We start from the raw sequence: 19,380 nt of genomic DNA on the forward strand, positions 1-19,380 counted from the left end.
TATAAGTGTAAAAAGTTGTCAGGATGTTAACAATGACAACAACATTTACAGTTACATTATTTACAGTTGTAGCAACACGTAGAGATGTATAAAGCTATGTTTCAGAGCCCTGCTACTTAACCTTTAAGGAGTGGAATGCTATTAGGGTTCCTCAGTGGGGGACTTGATAATGCTGTGTTGAGTTTCGTCATCCAGAAACCTCTGTCAACCTCCAAATCTAGACCGCAGTTTGAATTGCTGACAGTGGTTCATCGTCTTGCAAGTTCCCCATAGGCCCTGGAAATGGCACGTCAATGCTGCTGGAATCTTGTTTCCCATCTGAGGTACTTCACTGTTAAAAATGCACCTGGTCTCCTAATTTTGAACTAGGTGGTGTTGAGGACCATCTTCCTCAGCACTAGTGAAGGAGAAAGACCACCACAAGCATTTTAAGTGGGAGATGGCATTAGGGACCTGTCCTGGGAGGGAAACACACACACACACACAAACACACACAATCAAATGACTCAAGCCATTAGATTAAAAATGCCCATGGTGATAAGTACAGTCGAACCATTTTAATATCACTATTAGGAGTTCCCCAATAACCTGGTCAAATGAGTATTAAAACACAGAATAATATTAATACAAATACACCTGTTTTGCTGTGGAACTTTAAATGTTATTGACTCAGGTAGAGGTATTAATTACAATTGGCTTCCTTTTAATTTAAAAAAAAATTAATTCTAAACTGTACAACACAGTTGTATAATAAATGCTTTATTGTGCTGCTATAGTAGAACTTTTCAAAACTGTAATGGGACTTTCAAAACTATGCTTTTATTTCCCAAAGTGATACTATGTGGGGTGGAAATCTGATTTACAAATGATTAAATACGACTGCTCTATACAAAAGTGTGATATTAAAAGAAGCATTGACTTTAGTTAGATTCTGACCAGTACATTTCAATGTGATTATAAGCTGATCTTAAATGGTTTTGAGCGTGCATATACTGAAGGTATACTGTATGTCATTCCAGCGTTTGAAAGGTACAATAACTTTGTATTGGTAACACCTTATTCTTCCCAAGATATTCCCCTTAATAGGTTGAGGATTATGGTGTTTCTATTGAGGAATGGTGTTTTTTTGAGTCCTCAGACTATGAAATATTTTATTAAAGTAACAGTTGTGTGACATGTATCAACACTGAGCCCTGTGAAAAAATATTTACATCAGTCTTAATAAAAGTACATGTCTCTGTTGCTTGGCAGTGTGATAAGAATCATGCTTCGTTGCAATTAGTTTCTTTTACGGTTCCTTTCCTCGTCAGACAGATTTGGACCCTCTGAAATGTTAATGAGAGGGAATTGCTGTAGAAGTGGTGAAAAGCCAATCACTCTGGCTCCAATTCCAGACAAGTGAGTGAAGCACATAGCTAACTGAAGACCCAGACTAAATCAGGTTTGGATTTTGTGTATCCTGGCTGATGCAGAGGTACTCCTCACTACCTGCAGTCCCTGTATTTCCATGTGTAATAACATACAGGTGTTGATTCTGAATGCAATCAAAATGTCATGACCGTGCATTGATTGTAATGTTTTTGTTTTGTGGGGGGTGCGGTTGGCGTGTGTTATAATAATAATAAACTGATAAACTGGTTTGTTGAACATTTCTAGAAAAAGATTATTGAAGATCCCATCTGCTCATTTTTTATTTATTATTTGTATTTTCATTATTAAACTAAAGTGACACCCAAGACCACAGCAAGTAAACTTGTTTTTCAGTTTTGAGCCAAACCTGGTAGGCAGGCTGTACCCAGTCATTTGATACTAGTATAGGTAATACAACTGTTATTCCTCTCCCTACTACAAAACACATACACTTAATAACAAGTTGAAACAGCATATTCTAAAAAAAAAAAAAAGAATGACAAAAAGCATTTAGCGCTGTGATTCATGAAAATATATTTACTTTTTAAATTACCTCTAGTTCCTCTTGTTAAAACGAAACGAAACGAAACAATCTCTATAAAACTCTCCCTGCAACTTTCAGGCACAATGGACACTTCAACGGCCTTTAAACAGCTAGCAGTACCCAGGGATTTTTGATAATTACTTTTATGTCATATTCAATGAGCATTATAGCTCAATAAACTATCCCATTGCAGTTGCTGCTTAATAAAAGTGCAATAAAGGCTCAAATATTTTCACAATTACCTAACCTTAAGCCTTGAAAATGGACTCTGATGTATATCAATGCAGCTGGAGTAGCACCGTAATGAATTTCTGTAGTGATGACAGTTTTAATTAACTTACTGTTGTAAATGGAAATAATTCATTGCTAGTAAATGCCTGTACCTAGGCTACTTTTGTACATTAAATATAATAGTATTAATTGTATAGACCTATAGTATGGAGCACATGGGTATATTCCTAAAATGAAGAGATCTTTAATTGTTATGGATTTGTATAGATCTTTTTTTTTCTTTACACAAAGAATTATATTGTAGTATACAATTGAAAAGTATTGTTGATAACTCGCTTTAACAGAACATGAAATACTGTACTACTAAAGGTTTTTATAATTTGTTTGATAACATGATGTTAAATAAAATATCTAAATCCTGCTTGTATAGTTTATTTATTTATTATTATGTCTCAACCCTAAAATTCTGGATGATGCAAAATTGTTGGCCATGGTTGCCCTCCTCCTACAAAGGGTGTGGTTAAGAGATTATCAGCCCAACACAGTGATGGGTGTGGTACCTGGAATAATGTAAGGGTTGGACACCCGAAAAGAAACACCAGCCGTAATACTGCCAGTGAGCTCAAAACCACCACGGGCAGATAGCAGATACAGGCTTTATATAAAATAGAATACATATCCCTGCTGGATAAACCTACTGCAGCATTCTATAAAATAACAGGTTTCACTATTCCCGAATACAGGTTTAAAAGGAAGACAACTTGTGTCTGTAAAACCGAATTGCTTTATCTTTCCAATTATGCTAATAATACATTACATATAAAATCAGATTTGTTTTTATCTCTCTTTTTTGGCATGGCATCTAAAACAAAAGGCATGCCACAGTTTTATAATCAATTTTCTTACCTTTTATTAGCATATGCGACGTTATTTCTGGTTTCTCTTTTCTGTTTATGTATAGGGGTTTCAAGTAGAATGATTGAATATCTAACTTTCTGTGTAGCAAGGCATATCCCCTGACGCTAGACCATTGGTGTAATACTTAGGTACAGAACATGACATGATTTGGTACCAGGATATAGCAGCAACCTTTACTTTGACAGTATTGTCTTATTGTAAATGTATCAAATGCAAGCAATTAACCAAGAGATCTTTCACAGAAAATGTGGGCAGTAACATTATTGCCAGTGTAAGTTTATTTTTAAAGCAGCCCTTTGAGCCCTGTTGAAAATCTGCTATGTCGTTTTCAAGAAAACTTTTCCACAATGGTGCTATGTTCTAGGCCATAACTTTTCTGCCGCAATAATATTGTTTGACTTGGTACTAATACAGTATTCTGAAGCGGTATTCCTCGGATCACCATGTGAAGCTGTGTGCACGAAAAGCGACACCTAGTGGCATTTTTGTATTTTGTGTTGGAAGTATTTAATTATTTGTTCCTGGACCCAATAATAAGTATGATCCAGACTGAATTATTTTTAAATTGTATTTATTTATTTATTTATAATCCATCACAACCCATTAGGCTATAATTTATAACACCATTACTTCTAATAAAGGCTATTACAGCCCTGTGAAGTATTAGGAGGAGTTAGCTGGGACATACCTAACGTGAGGTGATGTACCAGGAACTCTTTGATTAGAGACAGAACGTTGTGACCCTTTGTAAGTTTTGTGGAATATCTGTTATCCTTAAAGGCAGGTACATTTGTGGACCAAAAAGTGACAACTCGTTTTTAGCACTGAGACTATATCATTCTAAAGAAAATTCAAAACTGTTTGGGGTATTGTTTAAATGTTATAACCTGGGGAAACAATGTAACAACACTATGCAACATTTGTATTATTTTGAATTAATGAGTGTTGGTTGTTTTAGCTAAAAACAAAAGGGATGGTCCACCGTCCACTCCAAAGGGATGCTCCGCCCTAAAAGAAAAGACGAATAAAAAAACAAACAAAAAAAAAAACTACAGTTCCCACAACCTCTCATTGTCACTGAAGTAGTAATATCAAATATGATTGGTCGTTCTGCACACGGCCGCCAATCCTGTTGGCTTGCACTTTGATGCCTTGAATTTGACATTTCATGTGAAGTGCAAGCTGAATGCTTAAAATATTATAATCAAGTGATATTAACAGAAGAGCGTGTTATTTTTCGTAATCTACAAAGAAAAGTTGCCGAGGGTGAATAAAAGATTATTTTTGCGATGGGTGGTAGCGAAAGTACAAGTAGGAAGGTTTCTTTCGGTATGGACGAGGATGACAGGGTCAGGGTACTGCATGGAATCAAGGTAAGGTAATGATCTTGAAAGTTGCATTGCAGGGAAATTGAACAATACAACTGTAGCTGATTGCAGTGTGTAAATCCCGATATATACACCAATGTCTGGCCATGTAGTGTTTTTCCCAGTTTAAATACCATTAAATAATAATGACAAGGCAAAGATTGAAAAACAGCTTTCTATCGATACGTTGCATTGTATACTATTTTAGTATCTGAGTCAGCGTCGAAGTAGGTTTCTACTGCATGTAACTTGCGGAGCATTACCGTGCTGCTGCATGCATCCATCAGAAGCATACAGCAAGGTCATAACAAGCAGGTTTAAACTAGGAAAGATGAACTTGTGTCTCTACCACTGATGGGGAATGTAAACATACTGGGATTGTAACAAGGCCTGCTCTCCTGTAATGTAAAGTACACGGCAAGAATGTGGAAGAATGCAGTAAACAAAAACAACGTTATATTTGAGTGTAAAGTGTAACTTTTGATTGCGAGACACTACTGTGTTCAGTGTTCCCACATGCATTGGCTTTCTTTCTTATTATTCGCTATATTTTATATTCACATTAGTTTGGAAAAACAGGTCTTTCACAGATGAGTATCTTTCTGACGAGCGTCTAACTGAAATGAAGTACTGTTTACTGAAAGTCTTTAGATTGGGGAGATACAACAAAATGCTGCCACCAGGTTTAAACTGTGAATTTAAAAATTGTCTTTTTTTTCTCTATTTTCAACAGCTGTCTGAAGATGTTGTGAAACGCATGAAGGAATCTTCAGGGCAGTCAAAGCCTTCCTTTTCAGATCATGGGTCCTCTCACAGTGGAGCTGGTAGCTCCCCTAGCTCCACAGGTATTGTTTGTGCTTGAAGCAGACCCTACAAAGAGGTTTGGGTTTTTCATTGCTTTATTACAATGTGTTTACAGAGTTCATCCTAGACTCAGTGTCAGGGAGGCTCGGTGCTCTGCATGGCGTTATATAACACATAGAACAATGGAGGTGACTTCCAAAGCCAGACAACTAACCATGACATTTTAATAAATCTAAATTCCTCGAATTCCTATCTGTATTATTATTATTATATTATTATTATTATTATTATTATTATTATTATTATTATTATTAAATTAAATGTCAGAGTAAATGCAATGTTTTTGGATTCTGTATGGCAATTTGCCTTATTTGACAGTGCTAACTAAATTTTGAAGTCACAACTTTTATTTTTAACACTTTTAAGCTATTTTTTAAAACACTTTAAGCCAACTCAAGTTATATTGTGTGTACAGTACCCAATTCACACTAATTTTAAAATGTGTTATCATTATGATTGGCAATCACATGGTTTCAACACGTGTTGATCAAGCATACATTGTTCAGTATAAATAAATTAAGCATGGTATGTCTCTTTAATCACATACTAAAATTGAGCAGCACTGCTTCCCTGAGGTGGAGTCTGGGGTTCCAAAATATACGCTGGGACAAGAACATTGCACTATGTGTTTCTACAGCCAGGTTACAATTTCCTATGTTTTGTTTACAGATCTTCAGATGTGAAATTTTGTACAGCATCATTGGGAAGTGATTCATTTATAAACAGTTTGACTCGATATTCTGTAATCGTCTTTGGTTGACCAGGTGTTGGAACAGCCTTCCACTGCCATTAAAAAGGTGGATCATAATAGCCTGCTACCAGAAACAAGAAACAAAACTGGATTGTGATTCTAAGTAAAGTAGAGTGAGCAGCAGAGGTGGAGAACTAGTTTATCTTTAACAGAATAGCCTCACCCAGTCCTCTTTAAAAGAATAGCCTCACCCAGCCCTTCTTAACAGAGTAGCCTCACCCAGCCATTCTTAACAGAATAGCCTCACCCAGCCCTTCTTAACAGAATAGCCTCACCCAGCCCTTAACAGAATAGCCTCACCCAGCCCTTCTTAACAGAATAGCCTCACCCAGCCCTTCTTAACAGAATAGCCTCACCCAGCCCTCCTTAACAGAATAGCCTCACCCAGCCCTTCTTAACAGAATAGCCTCACCCAGCCCTCATTAACAGAATAGCCTCACCCAGCCCTTAACAGAATAGCCTCACCCAGCCCTTCTTAACAGAATAGCCTCACCCAGCCCTTCTTAACAGAATAGCCTCACCCAGCCCTTCTTAACAGAATAGCCTCACCCAACCCTTCTTAACAGAATAGCCTCACCCAGCCCTTCTTAACAGAATAGCCTCACCCAGCCCTCATTAACAGGATAGCCCCACCCAGCCCTTCTTAACAGAATAGCTGCGTTTCTTTGGAATGCTGTTAAGTTATTAAGCAGGATCTGTTCTCTCTATTTGTTAAGGTCCTAAACCTTCATCTGAAGAGAGCTCAGGGAAAAAGTTTACCGAAAGAGAGGAGGAACTGTACAAAAGGTAGGTCACTGTATCTGTGACATTAAACTTTTTAACGTGAAGCTTGACTGCTCATTTTCATTCCTCAAGAACCTAGATAGTAAACACATGAATGTTAGTCACAGACAGATACTAGGCTTCACACTTCTCAACGTGACAAACTGAATTTTAATTTTATATTTTTTAGTAACACTGGTATTTAAAGAAATTATTATTTATCACTTCAGGAACTGCACCCATGTTTCTCAAACATATTCCAGTGAACATTCTAGGGTGTTTTGGAGCCATGAATGCAGCCTCTGTGCCGATAAGAACTACAATACCCACAAACTCATATTATTGCTATAGTGAAGCATTCCTCAAGGAGTCTGAGTTGTGTACCATTGGTATTGAAAGCTTCCATCTCTAGTCAATTTGCATGCATTCACTTGTTCCAATACAAAAGACTAGTACAGCACTGTACTACTGCGTTATGGACAACCTGCAAATGTGTTTTCAAGCTTTGGTCTGACATCTGCTGGTAAAAGAGTGCATGCAAGCACATTGTCCAAATGATATTACAACAGCTTTTACCAACCATCATGTTTAAGATCAGTAAAAAAATGTTTGCTTCTCATTAATAAAGCGTTACAGAGTGCAACACAGGCACAAGATGTGTAAGGGTTATCTTAATTAAAGCAGTAAACGGATTTATATGTTTTACTTTTTATCTCAGAATACACAACCTGGGGTATCTCATGCACAAATGAGGTTCAGTGACCAGCTATCTTAAGTCTTTATAGATTAACTACTTTTATAAATGAATCTTTCAACAAAATGCTGTAATAATATTTGTTTGGAGGATCTGTAGAACAGATGGCTCCTGGAGCAGATATCTCTCGATTTAGAGGCTAAGATTGGTTAAGGCAAATCAAAGTGCAATTTATATTAAACATGCAGCATGTGAAATTAACACACAATACTGAAGAGGTTTGCTAAACAGTCAATTTTTCTCATTTGTTGGCTTTTTAAGAACTCCCTATGACAGTTAAAATGTTTGTATAAGGCAGAGACCTTGAGCAAGGGGGCTATTTTGAGCACACTAAATGCAAATGTAAAATTTAATAGAAGGACAATATGTTGTTTCTTGCTAGTGTTATACCATTAATGGTATTATTCATCTCAGTAAATTATCCACCGCCTTTGCACTTGCATCATAATATGGCTCTTTGTCTTAATGAAAACACTGATTTTTCATCACAAAATGTTTCATTTTTTAGTACTACTGAATATAACTTAATTGTGTCCACCTAATACTAATTTTTACAAGTAACAGTTTATCGTTGTAAACAAAATGTGTTTTAGCATGTTTGTTATGTGTATAACTTCGTAAAACTAGATTTCTTTTTTGTAAAAATCAGCAAGCAGTCAGCCCTTAACCAGATACTAGACAAACAGAAGCTCTACTCTCTAGATGGCGCTGTTGTACAGCCTGTCTGGTCAAAGAGTGCTCACATGTTGGAGGATGTATTTTTAGTTCAAATGTGCTTTCAGAATTCAGATCAGACGATTCTTTCATATTAAATCAGCTGAAAAATTCCAATGCAATATAATAAAAGTAGTGAAATCTCTCTGGAGTAAAAGGAAACCTGGTATCAAACTTCCTTACAAAACAATAAGAAAAGCATTCAAATGTGTTATTCTTTTAGACCCAAGGAGCCACTGTTGTTTGCCAATTCACGTGCTAGGTAGGCAATATTCAGCCTACCAAAAACAAACAATTTATACAACCTACCACCAGAGCTGCCAATCTAAAAGAAAGAAGTCCCAATGCTGCAAGTCAAGTCCTTCTTGGATAGCTTAGCATAGACTTGTTTCATCAGTCTCAGTGAACCTCTGATATGGGAGCTCTTTATCAGCCCAGCTGGTGTTTATGGTTAAGGTTCAGATTTCAGACTCCATGCTAGTAAAGAACCCGTTGTTTCAATTTATTTTTTCTTTTTACCGACCCCTTAGCTTTTGTGTCCCGTTTGCAATCATTCAGGTGGTTCATACTGCAATTACCCATACTGTTTTGTTTGTTTTTTGTACTTTTCTGATAAGTCTGTGTCAAGGGACTTGTCTGATTGCCCAGCTTCAGTATTGAGGCCTTCTCTGTGTCTATCATGTTTGTTCTGATTGCCTTATTCAAGGTAACTCTGTCAGTCACTTAGCAGGGATAAAAAGAAAAGCCAGATCGTTTCAAATTTAAAGGCTTGTCAGTCACAGTGATAGGCAACTGCCCTCTTAACAGCAGGAAACAGGAGGTTAACAAATGAGGCCTTGGTTAAACAAAATGAGAAGTTAACCTTGAACTTCTCAGTGAAGCCATTTTAAAGTCAAGTGATGTTTACTCTTTATGTGAACTTATACAGCTTTGACAGCTTGCCATAAACTCTTGAAATGTCTTAGGTGACAATTTTAAGTTCTTGGTGTAGAATATGGAAGTTCTGGTTTATCTTTGGGAACATACTTTTATGTGCTTTGGGATATGAGACCACAGGAGTTTAAATACCTATGGCTAAATTCAATAAATAATAAGATTGGTTAAGTCTAAGATTATTATCCCCACTGGAGATGCTTCGTGGAGGCAGCATATATACATCATATTAGTAGTAGTAATGCTTCAAGAAACATACACAAACATTTCTTTCTTTACGATTGAACACATTGAGAAATACATCCTTGTGAGAGTTTTATACGTTTCTTTTAGCCTAACTGAATATTCTACGAATGAGTGTTATCATTGCTGTCAATTGACTAATAACAGCATCGCAAGGTGGAAAAATAGGCTGGTGGATTGAGGGACAAGACCAGAGTCTTTCAGTCCATGACAACCATCCTCAATTTGCATGTTAAGTGTTTTATGTTTAGTGGCCTGTTTGGTCTGTAATTAAGGCTTTTAACTTTTTGATGTGGAAATATCACTGCTGTTGGTGTTGTGTTGCTAGTCTTGTGAGGGTGTGCTCTATTGAGAAAGTGCAATCTCAATAGCTTTTGAGCGTATAGCAGACCGGTAATCACAGCCAACCATCTATGATTGAAGAAGTGCTGGAAAATAGTGTCTGGCTGTGTTCTGATTAGAATCCAGCATATACTGTAGATCAATATAGAGCGCTAAATCAGACAGTTTTCTTTCCTGTTTTCATCTTTCCAAAGGTACGAACGAGAACAGGCTCTGGTACAAGAAGAGTTGGCCAGGATTGCAAAGAGGGAGCGGGTGGCAGGGCAAGAAAGTCTGACCCTGGCTGTTATGCGGGAAAGAGCCCAAGCCAGTGAGGAGAAGCAGAAAACCAAAGTGATGGTGAGTAGAAACCCTGCAGCTAGAAAAGTGCTGGGGGAACCACCTGGCTGCAGCGCTGCACATAAGGTTTTGGGTCTGGGCGTAACTTACCCTCTAATTTTAACACTGAGAAAGGAAAGTGTATTTTCAGAGGTTAAAATGCAACATTACCCTGAAGTCATGACTAATCTCGATACATACTGTACTATCTTTAATGGTAATGGGGTAGGCATTAAAAAAGAGCCTTCCATACTTCGAACTATTGTACAACCATGCATGTGTTCAACAAGGTTCTAAAACTTACAGTGAATTAAAGAGTTTTAAAACTGTACATATTTAGTTGTCCTTTACATTTAAACAAATGCATCTAGTTCTACTATAGGACAAATATGTTTTGTATCCTTAACTGGAATGAAACTGTTTGTGTCGTTATCTAAAAAAGCCATGAATTGTCGACTGATGAGAGCTAACAACAATTGGGCGTTGCACAGAAATTTCAGCAACTTTGTTTTCAATCTTATTAAATAAAGTCCAGTCACTAAATTCTGTCCAAGAAATTATCGCAAAATCTTAAGTGAAGTTGTGCTTCAGATGTGGATGCAACTGCTCCAGGTAATTCACCTTCCTCATCCAGGTCAGAATCAGCAGCCTGAAGTTGGTTCTGGTTCTTTTGCTGGAAATCCCCCACGATTTGTTCATCTTCCAATGACTCAATGTATTCAGCATCATTATCCACATTGATGAAAGAATTGAACTCATCCTCTTTAAACTCCTCTAGGACCACCGGTTCTTCCTCAATAACTAAAGTCGGGGCATCCTCTTTCGAAAAGCTAGATGTACAGAAGCAGTTAACGATGGTTTCACTTTTATACAAAGTCCCAACCTACCTTGATCAACAGCATTGTTGTAAACAGGTCTATTTTCCTCACAAGCTCAGTTGCGCACTGTCCACTGTATCCATAGTAGCAAGAATCTTGGAAACGATGGTAGTGTGCTTGTAGTGCTCGGATGATCCCCTGGTCACATGATTGCATTAGAAGGGTTACATTTGGTGGCAGAAAAATCTAGTATTGTCAAGTTTGGTAGGACGATGAGCAGGACAATTCTCAACAATAAGCGCAATACAACAATATTGTGCTTTGAGAGACGTGACCCACTGTTTTATCCACTGCTCGAAAATATATGATGTCATCCATGCATTAGAGCTGTAAGTGTAAGGGATGGGCAAATTACAAATCAGTTGAATAAATGAATCAGTTCGCTTGTTAGCCGACATTTTTGATGCTTCGCAGATAGCACAGTGACGTTGGTGTTTTGTAACTGAACTGTATCCCGTTATGGCCTCCCACACAGAATTTGACAGGCTGCACAAAATGTGACAATAAGTGGCTTTGTGAGATGATATTGAGAGGTAATTTCTCGAAGAACTTTTGGTGCATGGCGAGTGGTTTTTGAAAATTCATGATAATAAACTGGGTATGATATTAAGGGAGGTGATATAAACCCAGTTCATCTGTATTTTAAAATTAAATTCTTAAACTCAGTGAACATGTTAAAACTTAAATATCAAGCCATACAGATACATACAGTAAGGAAGTGTATTAATAAGTTATAAAACAGTTTGTTTAATATCATAAGCACTTTTTTTAGCAGTTGCCTCTGACTATGGTTACAGTTGGATTTGTAGCTGGATTGAGGAATTTACGGTTCAACCTGTGTAGCTTATTCTTACTTTTTTATTCTTGCTGTGATTGGCTGCAAAGACAACAGGGCTAGCCAGAGATGTATAATGTTTGTTGGGTTTGTTTTTCTTAATAATAATAATAATAATAATAATAATAATAATAATAATAATAATAATAATAATAATAATAATAAAACTAGGATTTTGCCAACATTTCGTGGACCTGTTTAAACATTAAATAAACCTAAGTAGACAGTATTTCAGAACACTATAAAGCCTAAAAATAGTGATTCTTGCTTCCTTACTAAAACAGAGTGCTGTCATTTGTTAAAGGCAAGCATGCAGCATCTCCCTGCAGTTGACTTGCCCATGCATTGAGCATTGCCCATATGTTCTGCATCCACTGAATTGGTTGGAAGTTAAGCTTTGTTTTGCCAAATTATACAGATGTGGAAATCGATTAGAAACAGCCACAAAACTCGGTTACCCAAGGGCATCTATCATACTTTAATAAAGGCAATGTATGCAGCATGCTCGTTGTCATGTTATTTGTCCCATCCAATAATTTATTTTATTAGTACCGACTCAAAACAAAGAAAACGTGCCTATTTGGATCTAAAATTCCAACTGCGAAAAAGTAAGCAGCAGGTTGAATCGAGGTGGTTGTGCTGGATCGTTTTAGTACTTATTCAACTTGAAGACAGGAATGCTTTCTGTCTTGGCTGACTTTCCAGTTTGGTTTCTGAAACCTGTTTATTTTACGTTCTGTTCAACAGCCTCTGTAGTAGCCTTTTGTTTAATGTGTGATTCTGAAGCTAAAGAGCGACCGATCGTATTTTCTCCAGACACATTAAGATATGCAAAACAATTACCTCAGTCTGCATGTACAGTTTCTTTGGGAAATGTATTGAAACGAACATCAGTCCATTTCTAATATTTTATCTCCAATGCTGAAAACTACAGCAACCTAAATGCAGCAACAACTTTGTCCCACCCCCAACTGCACATTACAGGTCACAGAAAAGCAGTAAAGACTCACTGATTAAAACATTGTTGTCATTTGAATAGTAAATAAGAACGTTAACCACTTTAGCAAATTTTTAATTTTTTTTTGTAAATGTTACTTGTGCACATTTTTTGTTTGTTTGTTTTTTGCTTAAGTGCAATGCACACAGGACAGTGAAGGAATAAAAAAAAAGGACTATCTACAGAAGGAAGATATGTAGTTTGCTTCGCTTGCGTTGTGCAGTAGTTCATTTAAACAAGTTTTTTTTTTTCCCCTCTCCGTTCTTGTCCATATGCATTTGCCCCTAAAAGAGATTAATTTCGCGGTGACTCCTCAATTTCACGATTTACGCGAAATCGCGATTTTAGGTAGACCCCCAATCCCAGGTGTTGTCAAAAGTTCCGAGCTTCAAATGGCTTTCTGAAATGCACAAATTAGAGACCGTGAGGCAACTGTGATTTCACATGGTGAATTTAACTGAAACACATCTTAAAAACTCTGTTTGTTTATATTTGTGACAAAGGTGCAGAGTTGTCCGGTTTCATGCTGGCCCTTGGTGACAGCTCTGGAACTGTGTTAACTGTCTGGTAACGTACAAGACAAGACGAGACAATTACAAACAAACAAAACACCACACTCACGGTTTCAGTTATCAAATACACTGTTACTGCCCTTCTGGTTCTTACTCATTACAAACCAATGCGAAGGAACAGATTACGATTCTCCGTCCCCCTTATATGCTGTCACGCATGACCCCTTGGTAAAAGAGTGCAGCTGACAATCGGCGGCTGCTACATCTTTTCCCTGCCGGGTCAATACGTTCTTACAGCGGAGTCTCACCTTCTTCCCAACTGACCGATTTCCCGAACCGGGGAAAGAACTGTCAGGCCAGTCCGTCCAAAAAACTCTGTCCTCACTGCTTAGTGCCCTCACAGGTCAGGAGGGAGATGTACAACCAAGATTCATTGTGTTTCTGTCACATGAAGATATTTTAATAAAAATGCATTTAGGTTCGTTGATTGTCGACTTTTAACGTGCTATGTTTCTGAAAATAGTTAAAACATTTAAAATCGTAATGAAGGGATGGACATGCACTTGCTTTTATAGGTTATATACATTTTTCAGTTGCAGAGCAATAGATTCCAGCTACCCATTCCCTGTTTTCATCCAACCTACAACACAGGAAGGGATTAGCCACCCGACAGCTTCAGCTTGTGTCATATATGTATCCTTAATTAAACAAAACAATCAAGCAATTGATCATAATGTTTCTTTTGAAAATGTTTCTTGGCTGTAATATCTTTGTAGCTATTAGGTTTTGCAATAGCTGCTGTAATGCAGGTACTCTTAAGTGAAGCCAAGTCTTGGACCAGCGGAAATAACATTTTTATTATCTGATCGAAAGCCAGGCTTGTTGGCTGGAATGTCCTGAAATGTACTGGAGCACTGGACCGTACAATGATCACCCTTTTCACTTCTTGGCTGTCTTGCCCTTGCAAACATTGAGCCGTTACTATCTGCAAATCACATGTTGTGTCGCAGCTGGGCGTTGCTGCCTGTGCCCGTGCAGACTTGCATCAAAGTGGCTTTCCAGACACCTGCTGTATTGATTAGCCAGTCCAGTGAACTGTAATTTGGGAATACTGTTTAAAAGAAACCTTGTACCTCTGCTGTGTAGGTAGACCGGGGTGATTGTATAGCTGTAGCTTGTATAGAAAAAAAAGTTAATTAAGTATTTAAAAAAATAAATAAAAAATGTTGGATCAGTCCCATCATTTGGCAAGTGCTGTGTACTTTGAGAAATGCAAAGTTCATTATACCTCAGTAATGTAACCTAAAAATCACTGAAGCCATTTATGCCAGCTATGTCATTTAGTTGCTTAAAGAACAAGTAGGTCTAGTTACATTTTAAACCACCTTTTTATAATGTTTTTGTCATTCTGAATTATTGCAATTATTTATTTTGTATTGTGTTTGTTAAAAGTCTGTATTCAGGAGCTGCTCTTCAGTTCTAAGAGACTGCTTTAGACATTTGTAAGCCTGGGTCTGAACCTACCCAAGTCAGAACCCAGTGTCATGCGGGTTGGGTATGCGATTTCACACTGCTTTTGATAAAACAGCCGTCTTGCATTTTGTCTCGCTCAACCCGGGTCAAAGCGTATCGACCCACATCCTGAGGTGGGTCGCTGGGACCCAGTTATGTGGATTCACAGTATGCGGGATTGTGACCCGGGTAGCCAGAACCCATGTCTGGACCCGGTTAGGAGTGCCAGAGTGCCTTCATACAAGTTAGTGCCAGCCCATTCACTAGATGGAACTGACTGTTACTTCTGTAACACTTTGACTGATCTTGAAATACACAGATGTGCCCTAGATGGTGCTGGCTTTTACTGTACCTCTATAAATTCTTGAGTTTAATATGTCTATGGCTGGCAACTGGAGCTGAATATCAGCATATGAAATCAGTTGGATGCACCTTCACACAGATTTATCAAAAAGTAAGGAAAACACAGTGTTTGGGTAATAGCAATGAGAAAATCTCAAAATAATCTAATATTTGACTTGAGGAATTCTCAAACAACAGCACTGATGGGAATCACAGTGTTACCTCGATTGCAACAAATATTGTCGCTCTAAATATTATCATTGTTGAAACATTAAAAATAGGTCCACATCTAGTGCTTTACTTTTAAAGACACAAATATCTTATTTTAAATATTAAAACAGCAATATTTACATCTGCCAGTTTAGATCAAACGAACAGACCACCACAAAAAAGTATAGAAACACTGTCTGGGTTGGTCTATAGACGTAACCCAAAGCAAGGATTATGCTAAAGGTTGAAAAAAAAAATCTAGGGCTGTCAAAATGATTATACTACCAGGGAAATATTGGAGGAAGGTGAATGAATTTGTAAATGGGATCTGTACAAAATGTGATACATGTGTGCAATTGATCTGCAGAGCGCAGATGGAACCGGCTGCAGCCCCAGTTTGATACTGGAATGAGAAGAGCATCACAGATTGGATTAATGGTGCAGACGGAAATTTACTATTTCAAGCAAGCTTTGGATTTAAAGGAAGCGACTGAACCGTTATAATAGACACGCTTCTCTTTGAATATTCAGTGTTAAAATGAGTGCCTAAAATAATATTATACTTAATTAAAAAAATACATTAATTGGTGTTGGTTAAAATTGACTTGTTTCTTCCCCTGGGCAGCTCCACTTCCTTAGTTCCTGTGTCTATACAGTTCATGGCATTTTGCCTAATTTGACAGGTCTATTAATAACACTTGTTCACATTCTTACTACTTACTGTTAGTTTTTCCAGTCTAGTATTGCTGCAAATTTCAAATGTGATTATTTTTTAAATACACGAACATTGTCTATAAACGTCCTGTCGCAACACCCTTTTGTCTAATAATATTCCCTCTCAATTAATGAGCTGAGGGGTTGAAGGAAAGCCCCCTCTGTGAATTTTAACCACTTCACCTACCTCAGAATTGTTGTCAGGTTTAGTGGGTTGTATTGTTGTTTTATTTATTTTTTTGTTTTGAGAGAAAATATGTTGTGGAAAGGGAATATGGGAAAACATCTTAAAAAAAATGCCTTGAGGATTGTTTTTAGAAGCAATTGGTGGAACAGTTAGTATGCATGGCAAGTAGCGATCCAAGCAGACAGCAATAGGTAACCGTACTGTACATGTGCCAAACGGGTAAAGAAATACCCGTTAGGAAATGTGGATGATGTGAAGTACCTCTTTTACCCCTGCACAGCAGAAGGCACCTCTTTGTTGCAGCTAACAAACAGCATCTGCAGGAGTATTGGTTAAGAGAAAGGGTGATAACAATGCAGGATTTAATACCCTTGTGCCCTAGCAGAGTGTTTACCACAGTGTCAGCTGAGCCACCACATCCTTATATAGTACAAGAGGTCTTATCTGTTGGAGAAAAATACCACCCCCACCCCCCCTCTTCAGGAGAGTGTTGCCAAGCCCTACTGCGGTTAAGTGCCTCTTCTCAAATCACGAAAATTTTAAGAAATACACAATTTATTTATTTATTTATTTTTTTTGCTACATACAGCTACGGACCTCGTATTGAATTTATTTCTGCTTCCTTCCTCTCAAAAGATATTGTTATCTGCGGTGCGGGAAAGGTAAATTGCACTGAGAGAGTTTCCTGAGGATTTAGATCCTACCCGGTGTTTTACACCGAGGCCCTTTCTCTGGCAGACTGGTAAGACATGTTGTCAGCACCTTATCTTGGCTCTGACACACGCTGGACATTAATAGAAATTCAATGTGGAGGTGCGTGTGTGGAATGTGAAATCAGTCTGTGTGCAGAGATGCTATTGTTCAGATAATTGAGTCTTGAACCCTTCGTGGGGCTGTTTACAAGTGGTGGGACTTTTCCATGGCCGGCTTTTATTTATTTTATATCTTTTTAAATGTAGTTTTAATTTTAATCCTATGCTTCGGGAGAATTCAAAAATTTACATTTTGTTTCTTAAAGGGAAAAACACCAGTTAATGTAAAAAAACAAACAAAAAAAAAACAAAGATAAGATGCCTAACTTTCCTTGAATTCAAGTCCTGGTTGTTTATTTCAGATTTTCAATAGGTGTTTTTGTACTTGTAATTACTCTGGTAGATAGCTTAGTGAATTCCCCCCTTTATCACAGTTGGATAATACTGGGCTCTACCTTTAGATTTTTTACTATTGGCCCCTTGGGCCACTGAGGTAGTGTTTTTACTGTCCCGGATACAATTTTAACTGGCCCAATAATAAGTACAAAACTTTATCACCCTGCTTGGCAAGTTAATAGCAAAGTAATGTATTAGGTTGTGTGTTGGCGCCATTCAAAAATAAAATAAACACTCTTATGGATTATTTGTTTAACCATTCTGATTAGGTGTATACCATATGTTTAAATGATAATGGCAGATCTGTTTTTTAAATCTGGGTTTTTGTACATTTAACACGTTTTGACTAGATGATAATATAAAAATAAAATTAGTTATCATCTGGAATAAATTCACACGATGTTTAATTTTTTAACTATTATTGTCTTATTTTATATACTGTTATTTTTGGCTTCAGAGTTGCTATGGCGTCAGTAAATAAAAGAAGAAACAACAACAAAAAACACCCCGTTTATTTTCACTGTGGAAATCTGGTAACACTAAACTACAAGGACAATGCAAGAAATTGAAGTTCTGGTAGAACTTTTGGTTAGACACCAAAATCTTGCCGAACTCGACAAAAAAAACTCACAAAAATAGTAAAATATATTCAGTTGTTTCTCAAATGTCTTTGTTTAATGTTGACATTAGGAGAACCGTGCATTCTCCTAATGCAGGCAATCAAGAAATGCATCCATTAAATTAGGGTGCTTTCTTCCACAGCAATATGTAAGAATCTAAAACATGCTATATTAAAAACCGGAGCAATACATCAATAGTTGACATCATTCAATATGCCTTGCAGGGTATTGTAAACATCCGGTTCACGCACCATATAAACGAGCCGAGTGCAGTTGAAAACTGCATTGTGAACACAAACAGACTCGGTCCTGCAAAAAAAAAAAAAAAAAAAAAAAAAAAAACTGTAACCAAAGAGACCCCGCGTCTCAAAAAAAAAAAAAAAAAATGGCGAAACGAAGCCTTCCAATATATACTGTTGTATTATTTAAGCTATTTAAACATGCACACATTGGCGTGCTTGTCAGAAAATTAAAATACTGTATTCAAGATTTGAAAATGTATGTATACAAAAATAACTCGTTTTTTTGTTTTTTTTTCTCTTTACAAGCATACCCGCAACCGAGCTGTTACCATGGTAACAGCAACGCTAAAAGGTTAACGGATTTATACTAATTCTAATAATAAACACTATTCAGACAATAATCATTATAACACAATCGTTCTCAGATCGTTGTAGCTTGTAGCCTCTCCCAAGTCAGCACCAATCTTACTGCTGATAGAAACGAGTCCTGTTAAGATTGTGAATGGCATTTCTGACCTGAACATATTGTACCCCAAGTCAAAACGTTAGACAGTTTGATCCAGCTTCCATGCGGGGTATCTGGGTATTCACTGGTGCATCTTTTCTCCCTGCAGTCACAGCAGCAGACAAACACCTGCTATCTTGTGAACTGTTACTGTGAGACTGGATATGAGGGTAACTGAATGTTGAATTCGCAACAAAAAGCTGCTGTTTTATCTGTCTGGGAAAATGACATTTGTTTCACTGTCATTATGAAGCCAGGTTAAGTCTTTCTTCCACTCCACTCTATATTTTCATCTTAATTTTTTTTTTCCTAACTTCTTTCATTATCATTATTGATTTAAACGCTTAGTAATAAAAAAAAAAAAAAAAAAAAGAAAACCGAACGAAAAAAACGAATTTTAAAAAACTGCCATGTCGAGGTAACGAGTATACCAACTACACTTCAGTACGTAATCTCAGATGCTGACTGTACAACAAATACTACGTGCGGTGGGACAGTTCGGACGACTTCAATTACGCCGTTATTGG

General features: G+C 37.2%; 1 protein-coding gene across 2 annotated transcripts in view; it reads left to right on the forward strand.

The window, feature by feature from the left end:
* Window positions 1-4,226: 4,226 nt before the first annotated feature.
* LOC121298287 (MICOS complex subunit mic25-a-like) overlaps window positions 4,227-19,380 on the forward strand; it is a 110,656-nt gene continuing 95,502 nt past the window's right edge. For both annotated transcript variants that reach the window (XM_041225330.1, XM_041225331.1), the window contains exons 1-4: window positions 4,227-4,476; window positions 5,204-5,315; window positions 6,802-6,871; window positions 10,028-10,172. In XM_041225330.1, the coding sequence (XP_041081264.1) occupies window positions 4,393-4,476; window positions 5,204-5,315; window positions 6,802-6,871; window positions 10,028-10,172 (411 nt within the window). In that variant the 5' untranslated portion in view covers window positions 4,227-4,392. The remainder of the gene's footprint in view (window positions 4,477-5,203; window positions 5,316-6,801; window positions 6,872-10,027; window positions 10,173-19,380) is intronic.

The sequence above is a fragment of the Polyodon spathula genome, chromosome 23, assembly GCF_017654505.1.
Source record: "Polyodon spathula isolate WHYD16114869_AA chromosome 23, ASM1765450v1, whole genome shotgun sequence".
NCBI lineage: Eukaryota > Metazoa > Chordata > Actinopteri > Acipenseriformes > Polyodontidae > Polyodon > Polyodon spathula.